At 42.0% G+C, this 19,408-nt stretch overlaps 1 protein-coding gene across 2 annotated transcripts in view; it reads right to left on the minus strand.

Moving 5' to 3' along the window:
- Positions 1-19,408, minus strand: part of LOC137535654 (alpha-2-macroglobulin-like) — a 143,764-nt gene that overhangs the window by 22,103 nt on the left and 102,253 nt on the right. The window contains exons 22-31 of one of the 2 annotated variants that reach the window (XM_068257514.1): positions 18,637-18,697; positions 18,077-18,160; positions 17,367-17,543; positions 15,250-15,331; positions 14,075-14,231; positions 11,777-11,851; positions 9,418-9,580; positions 6,165-6,370; positions 5,176-5,391; positions 2,905-3,032 (exon numbers count right to left, since the gene is read on the minus strand). In XM_068257514.1, coding sequence (XP_068113615.1) covers positions 2,905-3,032; positions 5,176-5,391; positions 6,165-6,370; positions 9,418-9,580; positions 11,777-11,851; positions 14,075-14,231; positions 15,250-15,331; positions 17,367-17,543; positions 18,077-18,160; positions 18,637-18,697 — 1,349 coding nt within the window. Of the gene's footprint in view, positions 1-2,904; positions 3,033-5,175; positions 5,392-6,164; positions 6,371-9,417; positions 9,581-11,776; positions 11,852-14,074; positions 14,232-15,249; positions 15,332-17,366; positions 17,544-18,076; positions 18,182-18,636; positions 18,698-19,408 lie in introns of both variants that reach the window. The other variant, XM_068257513.1, reaches the window with a different exon arrangement.

A 19,408-nucleotide genomic window follows, 5' to 3' on the forward strand; every position in this document is an offset into this window, starting at 1 on the left:
GGTGATTGATGGGTAATTAGTGGGTGTTTAGAGGAGAGAATAGATGTAAACAATGGATTTGGGAGGTGATCTGATGTCGGATCTGCGGGCGATCTATTGGTGTGGGTGCAGTGGCGTAGCTAAGGAGCTGTGGGCCCCGATGCAAGTTTTACAATGGGGCCCCCCAGGCACTCTATACATAACAATTGATACGGCGCACCAAAACCTGACAATGGCAACTACAGTGTCAGAGGTGCAAGAAGGGGATGGGGAAGAGCTTGTTAATGATTACCACTACTCAATGTATATATAGAAGTGATTATTATGAGCACAGGACCAATAGAGAGCGAATACTGTAGTTGAGGGAGGGCCCTTCGGGGCCCCTCTGGCCCAAGGGCCCCGATGCGGTCGCTACCGCTGCACCCCCTATTGCTACGCCCCTGTGTGGGTGGGTGATCAGATTGCCCGCAAGGGGCAGGTTAGGGGCTGATTGATGGGTAGCAGTGACAGGGGGTGATTGACTGGTGATTGACGGGTGATTGACGGGTGATTGACAGGTGATCAGGGGGGATAGATGCATACAGTACACGGGGGGGGGGGGTCTGGGGGGGGTCTGGGGAGAATCTGAGGGGTGGGGGGGTGATCAGGAGTGGGCAGGGGGGGGGATAAAAAAAAATAGCGTTGACAGATAGTGACAGGGAGTGATTGATGGGTGATTAGGGGGGTGACTGGGTGCAAACAGTGGTCTGGGGGGTGGGCAGGGGGGGGGGGGTCTGAGAGGTGCTGTGGGCGTTCAGGGGGCAGGGGGGGGGGGGAAATCAGTGTGCTTGGGTGCAGACTAGGGTGGCTGCAGCCTGCCCTGGTGGTCCCTCGGACACTGGGACCACCAGGGCAGGAGGCAGCCAGTATAATAGGCTTTGTATACATTACAAAGCCTATTATACAATGTAAATGCGGCGATCCGGGTGCTAGTAACCCGCCGGCGCTTCCGAACGGCCGGCGGGTTACTACGAGCGGTGGGCGAAGCCAGTCCCCGGCGGCTGATCGCGTCACGAATGACGCCATCGCCGCATAACCACTCCCGCAGCCGCCCCCGCCGATGGGCGTATTGCGGTCGTTTGGGCCCGGACTTTGCCGCCGCCCATCGGCTGGGGGCGGTCCTCAAGTGGTTAAAGGACAACCGAGGTGACGTGTGACATTTTGAGATAGACATGTGTATGTACAGTGCCAAGAACAGAAATAACTATGCTGTGTTCCTTTTTTTCTTTCTCTGCCTGAAAGAGTTAAATATCAGGTATGTAAGTGACTGTTTCTGTCCAGGTCGGGAGCTGGTCGGACTATAGCATAACCCTCACTGATAAGTAATCACAGCCATAAAACCCATTCCTGTCAGTAAATGGCTGCTGAGTGCAGGAAAGAGATAGGCATCTCTATCTCTCTAGCTCTGGAATACTGCAATGAAGGTGTCAATGAGCAGAGGCAATGAAACCATAAAATGTAAAAACTAGATTAAAATATAAAATAAAACTGAGATATCTAAAAAAAAAAAAAAAAAAACTCATTTTTAGGAGAATGAGGATAGATACAATTGTTTATCTTGTCACTTTATTTTCACCTCGGATGTCCTTTAACCTGCTGAGCGGTAACACCGCCAGAGGCTGCCGCTCAGGCCCTGCTGGGCCGATTTTCGTCAAATAAAAAGCAGCACACGCAGCCGGCACTTTGCCAGCCGCGTGTGCTGCCTGATCGCTGCCGCTCTGCGGCGATCCGCCGCGAGTAGCGGCGAAAGAGGGTCCCCCCAGCCGCCTGAGCCCAGCGTAGCCGGAACAAAAAGTTCCGGCCAGCGCTAAGGGCTGGATCGGAGGCGGCTGACGTCAGGACGTTGGCTGACGTCGATGACGTCACTCCGCTCGTCGCTATGGCGACGATGTAAGCAACACAAGGAAGGCCGCTCATTGCGGCCTTCCTTGTTTATTCTGGGCGCCGGAGGCGATCGGAAGAACGCCTCCGGAGCGCCCTCTAGTGGGCTTTCATGCAGCCAACTTTAAGTTGGCTGCATGAAATAGTTTTTTTTTTATTTAAAAAAAACCCTCCCGCAGCCACCCTGGCGATTTAATCAGAACGCCAGGGTGGTTAACTCAAAAACCTGGATTATGCTGTAGTTGTACACCGCAGCTTGGCATCAAAGCTAGTGGAGAGGGTTCACTGTGTTTCGGTCCACCTTACACATCACATGATGCTGATGCCTCCTCTTTCGGGCTCGGAAGGTGGAAACATCAGAGTCAAGTGAGTTGCAATGTGGACCGCAACCTGGTGACCCTCTCTACTAGATGCTGAACTGTGGTGTATGGCATAATCCGGGTTTCTGGAAGAAGGAACCCGAATTCAAACTCCAACACTATTAATTACTAAACCAGGCAACAAATGTAACGTTTACCAAGCATTATGCAAATGATGTAGCAAGTTACGGTATGTAAAAGATGGTAAACTTAACATGTGCTGTCTCTGCATATGTAAAGGTTAGCAGGGTTTGGTGTCGATTTCCACTAGGAGTAATGGCTATTTCCAATTTGGACATGGCTCCCATACTGCTACGAAGCTGCAACCCAAATAGCTAAGCTGTGCCAAGCATGACTATTGGGATTCGGGGCGTGCTGTGGAAAACTGCAGCACGACGTCTAGAATTGCACTGCACTACCGTAGCAGCAGCCGCACTATTGGAGCACCACAGTTGCGCTATGTGTGAGCGGTACATTTACTGCAGTTTGATGAATCAAGCCGTTTGATATTGAGAGATAAATAGAAACAAAAACTGACTTGACCAGCATCAATTGGTAAGCCATACAATGCAAAGCTACCTACTTTGCAAAAATGTACATTAATCCTTTCCAATAGGATCTCATAAGCTCCATCAGAAACACTTACTTGGTAAGAAGTGAAACTTCAAAGGACTTTACTGGGGCTCCGATACAGTCTTTATTGGTAACGGTCTTTGCAGTTATTGAGAAGACTGCAGCCTTTTCGGGGGGAGGGATGTTGTATCTCAGGGTAGTCTGTTAAAGAGGAACTCCAATGAAAAAAAAGTGCCTCCATTTTACAATAATTATGTATAAATGATTTAGTCAGTGTTTTCCCCATTGTAAAATATTTCCTCTCCCTGATTTACATTCTGACATTTATCACATGGTGACAATTTTTACTGCTGGCAGGTGAGGTCACTGGAAGGAGATGCGGCTTGCTTTTTTGGCAATTGGTCCTAGCTGTAAACAGCTGTTGTTTCCCTCAATGCAATGAGGTTCACAGAGAGGAAACTGTCAGGACCATGGTTCTGACATCATTTGTGGGTGGGGCTTCACCACAATATCAGCCATACAGAGTCTCCTGATGAGAACTTTTTGTGAAAAGGAAAAGATTTCTCATGGGAAAGGGGGTACTACTGATTGGGATGAAGTTCAATTCTTGCCAGTCATGGTTTCTCTTTGGAGAATCCTTACTGATGAAAAGAGTACTGGCAATGAATAACCTCTTCCCTCATCCCATCATTCCCTATATGAGGCAGTTAAAGGGATGGTGACTGGAAGGGGACACAAGACAGTCTTTTTCTGTCAGTGCAGATCAACTGACTTCTTTCACTTATTCTCAGTTGCATCAAAAGGGAATTGACTATTACCAAATGTTTTAGACCTGTTTTTAGACCTGGTCTAAACCATTTGGTAATTAGGTGGGTAAAGCAGATGAAACGATCAACAGATGCAATTCACAAACAAGTAGCTATGACTGACATCCTTCTCCTCTGATGAGCTCTCCTCTGCATAAAATTAAACTCCTGCATAATTAATTCAAAAGGTTCCATCCTTACATCTAAAATACCTCACAGAATTAATTTACTCACAAGAAATCATCTGGTCAGAAAGAGTGGGCGTGTTTACTCCGTGTTTGCCTTTGTGATTTGTGTAATTACTGAATGTTAGACCGGGTCTAAAAACAAGTCTAAAATATTACACCAAACCATCAGTAGACTAAACCATCTGTAGACTAGTCTAAACTGCTTAGTGAATGGAGGCCAATGTGGCTTGTTTAAAATTGCAACCGCACTGCGATGCATACAGTATTTTTAGGAGCGGTTGTGCTTGAAGGACGGCATGCTGTAAAATCGCTAAGAGATTGTGATTTGCATTTTGCAGTATGGACAAGGTATTTGATGGGATAGTCAGTGTTAGAATAAGGTAGTGGGTAATTCAACAGTAAAATATTGATAATATAACAGACGATATTTTAGCTAACAGCATTAACCGGCAGCCAAATGAACAGTGGTGTCCACTCCTGACACCTAAGCATTATTTGCAGTTACTCCCCGGTCGTTTAAATCAGGGCTTTTCAACTTTTTCGCTAATTGTACCACTTCTTTCTCCTGAAAATTTTCAAGTACTACCAGTGTGCCTGCGTAGTCGTGCAGACCCGATCTGGCTCAGTTGCATCTGCCGGAGCCCGAGCAGAGAGCTGTTACTGCGCATGCGCGAATGCCTACAAGCCCTGACAAGGAGATCTTTGGGGATCCTAGCTCTGGATTCCCTCTACTGAGAAGGAAGGTGGAAGGCTCTTTAGGATCCAGAGGTTTTCCCCTCCAGAGCTAAATAACTCCCAGGAACACTGTTTTTTTTCCCTTACAGGGTACACTTACAGCTTTTCTTACAGGTAAAGCTGCTGGGTTACCGCTGACGATCTGAGGTACCTGGCAGCATTGAAGAGACAGCCAGGGGAACTGTGCACAGTGATGGCACATATACTTCAAATACTATATATATATATATATATATATATATATATATATATATATATATATATATATATATATATATATATATATATATATATAGATATGTGGTTTTGTTCAGTCGGGTCATACCCACTTTCATATTTATCTCACTGTGCTTTGTTCATACTTCAAATACAAGTGAGCAGAGATGTCACTTCCTGTATTTGAAGTATATGTGCCATCAATGTGTACCGTTCGCCTGGCTGATCTGAGGTCTGAAGTATTCAGGGCAGCACAGTAAAGAGCAAGTGAAGGGAGTGAACTTTGAGGAGACAGGACCAGGACAAATGGCAGGCAAACCTGTCCCGTACCACCTGGGCAACAGCAGCGTACCACTGGTTGAAAAGCCCTGGTTTAAATCACACAACATCTTTGCTTACCTGAATAAAGACACAGCCAGACCCTGTAGCAGTCACTGTGTACTCTCCAGGGATGGTGGCCAGTGGCGCCCTCTGCAGGAGGAGCCGGTTATTGTTATCCACTTGAATCTTTTCCAGAAATCCTGAAGCAGAAGTGACTGTCACTGCAATATCCCCCTTGTCACTGTAGGTATGCCCTGCATACTCCGACAAAGCTTGAAGGGCCACAACTGTATCCTGTGATAGGAAGACACTTACGTAAATGGTAAAGGTATGTTAAAAACAAATAGGAAAAAAATATGAATAAATGAATAAAAATGATTTAAATAGTCCGCTGTAAAGACCAAAGTGAAAAAAAGTTGGCATCACTCTTACTATGATTCCCATGGAGTAGCGGGATTGGATAAATATAGGCATGTAGCTCTTCTGCGCAAATACTCTGCTAGGTGGGTGGGAGGAGAGCCCCTAGCCCCTCCCCCGCTGTCATGGGGGCTATTGTTACGCCCCTGGTTACACACCTCTTTATCTTACGGTCTTTCACATTTGCTGATCTAAGGTTGGATAGTTTCATTTGTCACTTCTACTTCCCGTTTTATTTTACATGATTTCTCCTACAGAAGGAATCAGTAGCAAAGCGCAATCATGCCAGATTGCAAATGCAATGCGTCATTGTTTATTAGGGATGCTTACTCTGATTCCGCGAAATTTAAATTTCCGCATTTCCGATCGGAATTCCAATTTACCTCAACTGTTTGATTTTAGCCCTGATCACAGAACTCGGAAGCATCGGACCAATCAGAGAATGCTGAATTTTTCCACAAAAATCGGATTACCACAGTCATTTTAGACCAATCACAAGGTTCTGTTTTTCAGATTTCCTTTTTTTTTTAAAATAAAAACAGAAAATCGTAAATGGTCATTGGCGGAAATTGGAATTTTTGCAGAATCAGAAATGGGCAATTCCAATCATCCCTAATGTTTAGCCACCCTACTTCCTTCTGATTGGTCACCTGTGTGGAAGAGAATCCTCCGTAGGGGTTCTGCTGTTTGCTCATCCAGTTCACAATCTCGGCAGCTTTTCCAAGGTCTGGTTCCGGAGAGGTCATCATAGCCAGGAGAACATAGGCGGTCATCTCCACCTCTGCTGATGGAGCACGATACCAATAGAAATCTGTGGCAGGAGGTTCAGTATCTCGTTTCCAGTGAATCTGTCCAGCTGTAGACAAAAAGAAATAAAGTAAAAAATAAAAAAAATAAAAAACACGGAATTTTATAATTCTCAGATCTGCACATGACCTTCTATTGTCCTTCTCTAGAATAACCTCCTTGCACTCCCGTATACAAGATTTCTCACGTGCCTCACCCCTCCTCTGGAATCCTCTACCACAACACATCTGTCGTTCTCCAATCTTTGATATCTTTAAAGGGGCACTACAGCGAAAAACTGTAAAATTTAAAATATGTGCAAATATACAAATAAGTACATTTTTTCCAGAGTAAAATGAGCCATAAATTACATTTCTCCTATGTTGCTCTCACTTACAGTAGGTAGTAGAAATCTGACAGAAGTGACAGGCTTTGGACTAGTCCATCTCTTTATAGGGGATTCTCAGAGATATATTTATTTTCAAAAGCACTTAGTGAATGGCAGTTGCTCCTTCCAACTGCCAAAAAACTGTGTAGGGAGCAGGGAAGCTGGCCAGCATTATTGTTTAAATCCTTTTCAGGGAATATCTTTATAAAGAATAAAAGCCTTGCTGAGAACCCCCTATGAAGAGATGGACTAGTCCAAAACCTGTCACTTCTGTCAGATTTCTACTGCCTACTGTAAGTGATAGCAACATAGGAGAAAAGTAATTTATGGCTCATTTTATAGTGTTGGGCGAACACCTGGATGTTCGGGTTCGGGAAAGTTCGCCGAACATGGCCGCAATGTTCGGCATGTTCGGGCCGAACCCCGAACTCCCCGAACATCCCGCTTTTGAGGGCCCTATGGGGTCGCAGGCATAAGGGGGGGAACATGTACCGTACTACTGCTGAACCGCCCGCTGCCCGGACTCCCTCAACGCGTCACTCTCCGGACTCCTCCTCCTCAGTCACTCACTTCACAGTGCCGCCCACTGCCAGCCACCCACTACCACCGGACCGGTACTTCCTGAAACTTTTGTATGGGGAAGCGGGCAGAGGGGGGAGCGCTAGCGGAGGGGGTGGGGGGAATTTCCGACCCCCCCCCCCCCCCGCGATCGGGGCATGCTCCCCCCTTATGCCTGCGACCCCATAGGGGGGCAGTATTCGGCCGAACAGGGCCCTGTTCGGCCGAACAGGGGCCCTGTTCGGCGGCCAATTAGTAGTTCGGGGCGAACCCGAACTTAAAAGGCCGAACACCATCAGGTGTTCGGCCGAACTCGAACATCACCCGAACAGGGTGATGTTCTGCAGAACCCGAACAGTGGCGAACACTGTTCGCCCAACACTATCATTTTACTCTGGAAAAAAATGTACTTCTTATTTGTATATGTTTGCACATATTTTACATTTTACAGTTTTTCGCTATAGTGCCCCTTTAAACGCTCCCTCAAAACTCCCTTTTTCCATCACGCATATACCCTTAGGCCAATTTACTTTTTGACCTTTCCCCATTTCTTTAGATTGTAAGCGTGCAAAGGCAGGGCCCTTTCACCCTTTTGTGTCTTGAATTTTGTTACACACTTATTCATGTTAATTTTGTCACTGTTATATTACCAATTCTGTACTTTGCACTGATCCTGTACTTTGTACAAACTCTGTATTTTGTATATTGGTGTTTACTATTGCTTGCATTTTTTTTTTGCACCCCATGTTTGTTTCTTACTTTGTACAGCGCCACGGAATACTTGGTGCTTTATAAATCAATAATAATAATAATAATAATAATAATAATAATATAACATCCTGAAAATAGTCATTGCAGGTAAAATAACACTGACATGAGAACACAATGGAAGGGTGATAGGAGGTATAGCAGGAACAATGCTTATAAAGTCTCTAACAACTATTTCAAAGAATAATATGGGTAAGCTACTAAACAAGCTGGGTCACTGTGGGTAATGTGTCGAGCTTGCCACACTTTCATATTAATATACCTGTGCTGGAGTCATGTGATTATTAAATTGATTGATCCATTTTCAAGATGCATATATTTGCATAAAAATTTACATAAATCAGCATGAACTTGGAAATATTTGCATCTCATCGATCATCTATCCCCGATGCGTACAGTGATGGATTTGGCTTCCTGACAACTGACGGACCGGACAGAAACCCGGACGGTGCCCCCACCCTCATGTCGGTGGTGAGTGTTAAAGGCTTACCTGGCACTACATGTCATGTGGTTCAGACACTTGCTGTGACACTGGAGGAGGGGAGGAGTCATGACGTCAGACATGTGAGCCTTCAACACTCATCACATTTGGGCAGTAGAGTGGACCCAACAAGACCTTGTCGGTGTACTTTGAGGGGTCCTGACGCTGAAACGGTTTGACCGGGGGGGGCCTCTTCAGGATCGAGAAGCTTCTCCCTCACCAGGTAACTACCTCTTTGAGGCATTTTTTTCACTACAGGTTTAATTTCAAGTTTTTGATGTTGCACTAAACTGGAAAAATTCACCCAACATTAGAAAACATTTCTATACATAAGAAATGTTGGCGGTAGACAAGTGTGCTGGAGTAGCCTCTACCAAGCTTCACGCACCTGGTCTGCACAACCCTTCTGTGTGTCACCAATCCACATAAAGATGCACAATGTAGAAATGAAGGAGGCACTCAAAAGACGTAAATAAACTTGTGATCATTTTATCGAGTGCAAACACGTTTTGGGGTGTCCTCCTTCCTCAGGGATACACTTAAGGAATGGGGGAACCCCAAAACATGTTGTGTTTGCAATCGATCAAATACATGCGAGTTTATTTACACCTTTTGAGTGCCTCCTTCGTATCTACATTATATATAAGAAATGTTAAACACTTGCTTTCAAAATGTATCCACATTGATGGGTCAAGCTTTGGCCAATGTTACGTGATAAGAAATGGTTGACAATGTCTGTCTGGTCAGAGTACCATGCCTAGTGGTGGCATCTCACATCTTGTTCATAACATATCAAGAAAATGATGGTAGAGAAGGTTAGATCCAATAACAAAATCTCTCCACAGATGTTTTAGGGTCTGAGTTATCTTACTAATCTGTACTGTTGTACTGTTATTAGTATGTCCCCGGGTGTATTTCTTACCTTCTCTGACAGCTTTTGTATCCAGTTTGTCTAATAAACTCTTCCTGAGTTCTGCATCTCCACTCAGGGTGAAGGTATAAGCCAGTAAAGCCTGGGTGTATACATTGCTTACATCCACAGCTGCCTTCCGCAGGCAAGAAAGTGCATCACTAACTACGTGATCCTGCAAAAAAATAATTTTGTTATTCAATTTCTAAAGTGCCAACATAGATGTGTTTCGCTTCTCCTGTTGTCCAACTTCTAGTCTACTATTGTATCCGCCTGAAAGCAACAGGCCCTACTATGTTCAGTCACATCAGTAGGAGAAATTGGCCAGTGGCCAGCTCAAAGCAGTTGTACAGCTACCAGCATCAAGATAACATAGGCCTTGATTCATCAAGACTTATCGAATCAATTACCAACAGCTCGGTAAAATACCAAACTTGATAAGTTGATTTTAGGATTCATCAAAGTTATCTACAGCTGTTAGTGAGCATTCGGTAATCATTCGGTAATGATGCGGTAAAACGGAAGAAAGTGAAATTCATGAAAATGAAAGTGGGCGTGGTTTAGCGTTACATTTAGGATTAGGTATCTCTTTCACTGCTCTGTCGTTATTCCTGTCAGATCATTGCTGACAGAGAAGATGGAGCCATTTGAAGTGGTTAGGTATCAGCTGAGAGTGATTCAAAGGCGCAGAAGGGCAAGAATAAGGTCTAGAACTAAATCAATTTGCAAGAGAATGGATTTATTTGCTATACCAGGACATCATCTTGTAAAAGAACACAGGCAGTGCCAGGGTTAACTAAATTGCTAGCTGCACTACATTTTTTCAGAAAAGGCTCCTATCATGCCGTAGCTGGCGAAATTGTGGGATTGTCCCAAGCCACTTCCAGAATCCTGGTCCAGGTGTTAAGCCCTATTCAGAATGTTGCTATGTGGTGTTCAAAGGACTGCCTTTTTACCCACAATTCCATGGGAATCGTATGGCCTTGTGTTAAATTACCGCTGTAAAATGGAAATAGACACGTTACCGAGTTATTACCTCATTATCGAATTCACACCGAATGCGGAAAAACCTTGATGAATACAACTAGAAATCGATAAACTTCGAATTCGGTAATTTAACGAACTGGAAAAAGCTATTGCAAAGACAATGATGAATCGAGGCCATAATAAATTACTTTTTTGCCTCTGATAAGGATGAGAGGTAAAGCAAGTTCACATGCAGACACAATGTTGGGATTTTAAATAAAACTGTGGACCACTATCACGAAAAAATATAAAATGTAAAATAAATGTAAACATGTACAAATAAGAAGTACATTTCTTCCAGAGTAAAATGAGCCATAAATTACTTTTCTCCTATGTTGCTGTCACTTACAGTAGGTAGTAGAAATCTGACAGAAGCGACAGGTTTCGGGCTAGTCCATCTTTCTGTGAGGGATTCTCAGCATAGTCTTTATTCTTTATAAATATGCTACCTGAAAAGGATTTATACAAAGACTCTGGCCAGCCTCCCTGCTCGCTTTACACTTTTTTTGGCAATTGGATGGAGCAGCTGTCATTCACCAAGTATTATTGAAGTTAAATAAACTCCTCAGAATTCCCCATAAAGAGATGGCATTCTGTTTTAAGAAGGCAAATTACACTTAGCATTGCTTTTTAGTATGAGAGCTTTTTGGTCTCTTTTAGTCCCCCATACTTTCTTAGTAGTTTTTGGGTCACCCTAAGCTGCTTGGGTATTCTGTAACCTTAAACTGTAACCCTAGTTAATATTCATCTTCTGTTGTCTTCCTTTCTTGACGCTTGGTTAGGTCAAAGTTGCCTCATCACCAGTTCGTAAAACCAATAGCCTGTGCTTCACCATGTAAAAGCTGAGTGAGCAATGGCACCAAATCCAAGGACCAGCAAGCCACAATTTTCCATTGTGCACTATGGTGCTTCCCATGATGCTTATGCTCTCAAAGGAGGACAGAGGCATAACTACTGATGAACATCCCCTAAAGTCATGCGGGGCGGGGCTAAGAGAGACCTCAACTTCTTACCCTCCAGCCCACCAATACAGCCTCACCCTCCCAAGCATTTGTTGTGGCTAGAAGAAGTTTTGAGGTCTTGGTATCTACATATATTATATGACTCCTGGCAGATTGGTCCTCATGGCCATAAGGGGCAACATAGTGGGAGGGGGAAGGTAACATGGACATAAAGGGAGGTGCAAAATTCCGATTGCTAATATATAACCGGGATAGGCAAATCAATAAGGTGCGTTTAGCAATCTTACTAAGCAGATTACAAACGGGGGAGAAAAACATTTAAATATTTACTGCTATGGTGATATAACTTGAGGAATAATTTTATTCACAGCACGATCACTTACCTCAGCAGTAAGCCCAGCCTCCAACAGAGCTATGGTAACATAAGCGCTGAGAGAGATCTCATCTTCTATTCCTCCCTATAACAGAAACACAAATAAAGGGCCCCCATTAACAGAAAACTTCATTTAAAGAACGCGTTAGAACTTAAAACTAGGAAAATTCTACCTTTGCGGGGATAAAAAAAAATAAATAAAAAAAAAGTTCAGCTCTATAATTTTATAGTAATTTTTAAATAACATATTTAAAGAGACTCTGAAGTCTCAAAAATATAAATCTAAATCCCCCCAAACTCCCCGGGGGGCAATCCGGGCAGCGCTTCTGTGAGAGGCAGAGCTATGAGCCGCAGCTCTGCCTCTCAGCGCGTCTGTCAGCTCGGATTGCCGCCTCTCCCCCCGCCCCTCTCAATCTTCCTTCACTGAGAGGGGCGGGGGAGAGGCAGAGATCCGCCGCTGACAGATACGTGTGAGGCAGGGCTGCAGCTCATAGCTCTGCCTCACACGGAAGCGCTTAGGGCAGCAAAATCCATGACTGAGAAAGTTGTGGATTTTGCTGGGGAGAGGGAGGGTGAGTTAGGGGGGATTTAGATAGTTTACAGCGGCGGGAATGCAGCGGTTTTTGTTAGGGCTAATATGTTAATTTATTTATTTGTTAAATAAAAACACTTTTTTTTTTGAGACTTCAGTGTCCCTTTAAAGAGGAACTTTGCACCAAGGGTGATAACTGCTTGCTTGGCAGCCAGAAACAGCAGTTATTTCCCACAATGCAAAGAGGTTTACTGACAGGAAACTGTCATGACCATGTCATCGCACTGTGGGAAAGGTTTCACCACAATATCCACACAAACAACACAGATGATCTGGTTCAGAAAAGGTAAAGTTTTCTTGTGGGAAAGGGGGTCTTGACTCTCAGCTACTGATTGGTATGAGATTCAATCCTGGGTTAAAATTCCTCTTTAAAGGAATTGTTCTCTCCATTAAGATTTAGGCCACTTAAGATTTAGGGATGAGGTCACAAATTTCCCAGAATCCCAAATTCCAACTTTTGTATCGGGATTTAGCGATCTTGCGTTGGGATTTGAAATTCACATATATCTGAAAGTTAGGCAAAATTATATTCACAAACTTGTGTTTTCAGAAAAATAAGGAAACATGTCTACTGAGCATTATCTGTACTCCAACTTTTGCACCAGATTTTCGCTATTTCAAGTGAAAGGTCAAAATTCATGGAATTTCAACATCTAAATCTTAAATGTTATGCAAAATTACATTTTCATAATGTGTAACGGTTTTCCACACAAATAGTGAAACATTTCTACTAAGCATGCTCAGGTGACATGTATTGGAAAACTGTACCAAAATTCAAAGCAAAAAATGCAAGGTGAAATCACAATTCTGCTTCACACTAACCATTTTTAGTCTTATGATCACTACAGAAATATATATTTACAGTAAATTTGAATTTCACCATGCATATTCCACCCACAAAATTTGAAGGTTTTTGGAATTCAACTCAAAATTTTTGAATTTTGGTGCACTTGACTTGAGGCTTGACTATTTTGACCATCCAAATTGATCATGCTGAAAGTGCAAATTCTATGCAAAATTGTAACTTTTATTTTTATTTTTTGTTGTTGTTTTTTTTTTTTTTTTTTGCGGGGGGGAGGGCAAATTTGCACTAACTATAGTTCATCTTAAATTGACAAATTACATCTTCACTATTTTGCAATTAAAATTTGAAACTCACAAATTTGGAATTGGTTTGAAAATTCTGTGAAAAATGTCAGAATTGTAGCCGATTCAGAACTTGGAAGTTCTGACCATCCCTGATTACATCACCTTATCAGCTCTTCTTGTAGTTTATTACCATCTGGTATGTTTTGAACTTGAGTTGAAAGAAGACGTATTGGAATGCATGCAGGTGGTTTTATTTGAGGACACCATTTTTAATTGACATGAAAATTATTAAATTACTTGATAGTGTCACATGACAGGGCACCATTACAGTTGTCTACATAGGCCTCAATTCACTAAGCTTTATCAAACACTTTACCGAACGTTTGATAATTTATCTAATGGGTAAAATCTCATTTTGAATTCACTAAGGTGTTATAGATCTACTGAACGTTTTATCAATAAAACATTCAATAAATATATAACACCTTAGTGAATTCAAAATGAGATTTTACCCATGAAGTAAATTATCAATCGTTCGGTAAAGTGTTTGATAAAGCTTAGTGAATTGAGGCCATAGTCTACATTTCCATGTGTCATTGTCATCAGAGACAGAAAGAGTAAAAGTACCTTCATAGCATTATTGAAGAGTCTCCCCACACTACGGAAACAGCCACTCTCGTTTCGATGATTCTTCAGCCAGTTGAAGGAGTCATTAAGGTGACTTCTATCTATGAAGATGTATGGCTGAGCTTTGCTGAATGACTTCACTACGAAGGCAGTCAACCTGTGAAAAAGTATTTAGACATTAGGTGAAAATAATTTGAGGCAATAAACAATTGTATCTATCATCCTACTTCTACTCCTAAAATGACTTTTTTTAAGCTATCCCACAGTTTTATTTTATATTAAAAAATAAAGTAGTTTTCATGTTTTGTAGATCTATATGCCACATTACAAGTGTCTGGAGAAAAAAAAAGGTCCCCCTGTTTTGCCAGCTTATGACATTACTTGACTTAATGGCTACATGTGCTAAAAAAGGACAGATACACTTTAAACACCTGGGGCTTCTTCCAATCTACCTGAAATCTATTTGTCCTGGGCTGAAGTTTTGCCTACTCAAGGCTGCCACGGTCTCCTCCGTAAGAGTGCAACCTGCAGCTGGGTTGCGGTCATCTGCACATGCGTGGTTGGGCTGCGCGCCCCCTATGATTGTGCTCCCATGGCTGGGAGTTCTCGCTGCTTGGGCAGTTCAAGTCCTTGTGAACTGCACAAGCGTAGAGAGCTCCCGGCCATGGGAGTGCAATCATGAGTGGCACCGGCCCAACCACGCATGCATAGAAGATATTACGGGCGAAGGTGGGGTTGGGAGGGGACAACAGTAGCCTTGAGCACAGTGGAACTTCAGTGCCGACAGATAGACTTCTAGGGGCTTAAAAAAGCCCCTGGTGAGTGAATCATTCCTTTTTAGCTCATGCATCTTTTTATGCCTATGTCTCTCACTGGATCAAAGGGCCCCAATAAACACGTTCCACTCTTTCAGCAATCTTGCCTATCTTGGTCCATGATGTCCTTGTAATCTAGCTTTTGGTCCCCTTCTTTTTTGTCTATCTTGGGGATTCCACCTTAAGGCCTCTAGCTCAATGTTCTTGCAAATCCATTGGTTCTTCTTTGGCTCTCACCCACAACACTTTGTTTGGAATTAACTTATGCCTTTAAATATTATGTCCGCTTATGCCTATAGGCTATAAGTATTTTAAATTTGTCTGTCAAAGGCAAGTGTGTTGTAGAACATATCTACCTACCATGTGTTTCCCGCTTTATCATTCTTTCCGAAAGCACTATAAGATCCTTCATCACGTTTATAGGTCAGCTGTCGTTGATATCCTGCATGGGAGATTTATAGTTTTAAAAAAAGTCTCTCTTCAGAAATGGTAATTAGTCAGCTGTATAGTTTACATGTTTTCAACATTTTACACATTAACCCAATACTAACTAAAATCTTATTTTACTTTGGTAAATTGTGAAGCAAGCCTATAACTTATACATTTTACACAGCCACATCAACCCCACGTGTAGACAGCTTGGTTTGGACTTTTGGGCCTCCTCAGTACATGGCAGAGATTGATATGGCTGTATGAGATAAAGCTTCGACCAGTACCATTGTTGTACTGGTCCAAGCCCAATCCCATAAAGCCATACCAATCCCTGCCATGTACTGAGGAGGACCAAAAGTCCAAAACAGCCTGTCTACATGTGGAGTTGATGTGGCTGTGTAAAATTTAAAGCTATAGGCTTGCTATACACTAGCAGTTATAGATTCTAGTCTGTCTACAGGGACATAAAAAGATAATTTTGCATATTCGGTAGTGGTGCATTGTGGGTAACCACAAATGTTTACTTATAGCTGAATTATTGCAAGTTTCCTTCTGTTTTAATAAGGCAAATTACACCAAGCATTGCTTTTTTTAGGTTTTTCGGTCTCTTTTGGCCCCCTATACTTTTTTTTTTGTGGTTTTGGTTACCCTGGGATGCTTGGTTACTCTGGTAAACTGGTACACAGGCAGCAAAAAATTAGCTTTTTCACAATGTGGGAGAATTTTCACCCCTCTTTCTGTCTGTCAGGAAGGAGAAAAATCTTTTCACATCTAATGCACGTCCGTGTTTGCATTTGTGTTTGTATATTTTCCCATAAAAATATATTGTAATTTGCCCGGTATTTAGCCGTTTTATGCACATGAGCATGCATGGCATGCAAAAACTCCTAAATGCTACTGATTTTTGTAAACAGCTCTCTAATGCCTCATATAAACACACTAGATAATCCTCAACCGAGACAATCGTTCTGCATGGTTTTAGCTGAGGATCAAATGTATGTAGAGCTGCCCCATAGTGTTATTTAGCCATGATCAAACCAGTGGAGTAACTACAATTCACACCCTTCCCCCCCCCCCCCCCCCCCACCATGTTTACACCCCTTCCCTTGGTGCCTTTCACAGCCTGGAGGCCTATCTCAGAAGGGTCATAAAACAAGTGTGGCCATCATGATCTTTACATTGGTAACAAGTGAAGGCACAAAACACCTGATCTTGGGAAGGTCAGTAGTTGAGGAACCCCACTAATTACAATGTTTAAATTGTGTCCCTAGTACAAAGTATGGCGATAATATTTTATTTTGGGTTAGGGGTGAAGGAGTTTCAAAAATAATGAAAATGTATTTAATTTTTCTATGGTAAGTGAATAATGGTGTATTTGGAAGTAGTTTTACTTTTTGGCCACAAGATGGTGCTATACGTACTCAGTTTTCTAAAAATAGAAAAGAAAACCAAATATTTACATGTGTTTATAGGTGTTTGTAAACAAGGACGTAGAAAAGAGTGGCAGAAGTTGCTATGTGGACTACATAAAATCAATTGAAGGTCTCAATTGCAATTAAATATGGCCATAATTGTGAAAATATATGTGAAATTGTATTACTACTGTAACACTATTTTATTGAAAGTTGGCATTTAAGAAGGCAGTGATTGAGTGTGTGCAGGAGGCTTAAACCAAAAAAATGCAAAAATAGAGTAATTAAGACAAAATAAAAAAACAGCATTTTTTGTGAACAAATAAAGTTGCTTATAGTACTGCCAGACAGACACAGGACATTTATATTGCACTTTTCTCCTAGCGGACTAAAAGCACCAGAGCTGCAGTCACTAGGAAGCACTCTAAAGGCAGTAGCGAGGTTAGGGAGACTTGCCCAAGGTCTCCTACTGAATAGGTGTAGGCTTACTGAGTAGGCAGAGCAGAGATTCATACCCAGACCAGACAGAGCCCTTAACCATTACACTATCTGGGCAGCCACTACACCAAATACTTGAAAATGATCCATTATGAACAATTAGATATCTAAAAAACAGATTCAAACAAGTCTCACCTCCCTCAAGGAACTTAGTGGCTTTACTCTTGATCTCATCAGTCAGCTGATGAGTTTTCTTCAAATACTGCAGAATGAAAATGTTGGGTGCAAATAGGACCATGTTCTGCTCTCCACATCCATACGGCATGGCCAGGAGACGGTCCAAGTTCTGCAGAGCTGTTCCCATGAGATCTCCTAAAATGTAAGAATGCAAAGCACGTGTATGTAAAATAGAGTAGCAAAATAACTGTATATGAAAAGAAGCCACCATGGCCTGAAGCACTTCCAGAAATGAGTGAATGTGCTGGGTTTATGGCAAGGAAAACTATAATAGTACATACGTTATAAGTACTGTATATACTCTAGTATAAGCCGAGTTTTGGGGGTCAAAAGAGGTGGCCCAAAAGTGGGGGCCTCGGCTTATATTCAAGTTACTAATGTTGCTGTATGCCTCAATTACCCCCCCCCCCCCCCCTCCCCCCAGTGCACTCTGTCATGTAAAATCCCCCCCCCCCCCCCACAGCAGTAAATGTAGTTACTATTCCCATGTGTTTGTTTCATGTGTTTCATTTTTTGTATTGAAACCAACAAAGGGGACCTCTTAACATATACCACATTATCATATTTTTTATTCTGTATTATTAATATTTTCCGGATTAAAAAAAAAAACAAAAAACTATTTTATCTGAAAACTAACACAATTAAAAAGAAAATGAAACATATCTCACCTAGTACTGTAACATGAGCTCTTTCAGAATCCTTCAGAATGTTCTCTGGAACCTTTAGAGATATTTCCTCTGTCTTTGAATTCCCTGATAAGAAATCAATAAAGTCTAAAGCAGAATTACATTCTTACAGAACATTACGTAAAAAAGTGTTTGTCTTCTACTCTCTACTGCCGTTTTACTACTTTCCTTTTGTTACAATTTAATGTCATCTGTGTAAAAATCACAAGTTCCCCCCAGCAGAAAATACAACAGGGCTGAAAACTCCTGAAAAAGATTGTGTTCCTATTGATAACAAAAGCGTTCTCTGGACTGCTAGAAGTTCTAAAAAAATAAATTAAAAAAAAGGGCAAATGAAGAAGTAAACAGCAGAGGCTAAGATGGATGGACAGCATATGTGAAGCTATGAACATGCCTATACAACAGCTGAAAGAAGCTGTGATTGACAGAAGCATCTAGAATGCAGAAATACATATGGTCAGAAAGAGTCGGAGTTGAATAAGAAGAGGGAGGATGGATAACAAAGTCTTTATAAATGTCCCCACCCTTCTGATATATCTCACCTTTTTCTTCTTGAATGCAAAGCAGAGAGCTTAAGGACTTCTCCACAAGGACACCTCCAGGCTAGGTAAATCAGCAAAAAAAAAAATTATGTATATTATATACAGTATATCACTCATGAATTAAATAATGATATACAATGATATCCATCTTTGGGTATTTGTTGCTGGAGCCAACATTTGTTTGCACAGAAAGACATTTTTTTGTTGCATTAAAATTTCTGTGTTTTTTCCTTAGGCGATAAGTTGCGGTAAAATTGTGGTGTACATCGCACACATCACAATTTTAGCGGTACTCCTGTCAGGTAAGCAGCATGTGTTGCGCAGTTAGCATGGCCCGTGTTGCCTAGGCAACCTTTTCCTTGCCATGATACCGCACAGTAAGAAACTTAAAGTAGGCCTGAACTTAGAATGTCCTCTCTGCTCTAAAAGATATGCAACAGCATAATAACCTTAAAACAAAAAAAAACATTTCTTGGTTACACCCGATACATCCTAAAATAAATCTGCAGTGTGTCTACTTCCTGATTCATGGAATCAGACATATTGTTATCCTGCTGTGCTTTCAAATGGCCTTATCTGCCATCTCTGTCATTGGCAGTCAAGTGACGCGGGAGAGATCAGAATAAAACATGTCATTAGGCACAAATGAGGGAGAACTAAACATGCTAAACTCTCTAAATACATAAAGGGGACATTTCTCTATATTTCTTCAGTACTGTGCAAGAGTTCAAGTCCACTTTAAATAGTGTGCAATACTATATCAATGTAAGCA

The sequence above is a fragment of the Hyperolius riggenbachi genome, chromosome 10, assembly GCF_040937935.1.
Source record: "Hyperolius riggenbachi isolate aHypRig1 chromosome 10, aHypRig1.pri, whole genome shotgun sequence".
In the NCBI taxonomy this organism is placed as follows: Eukaryota; Metazoa; Chordata; class Amphibia; order Anura; family Hyperoliidae; genus Hyperolius; species Hyperolius riggenbachi.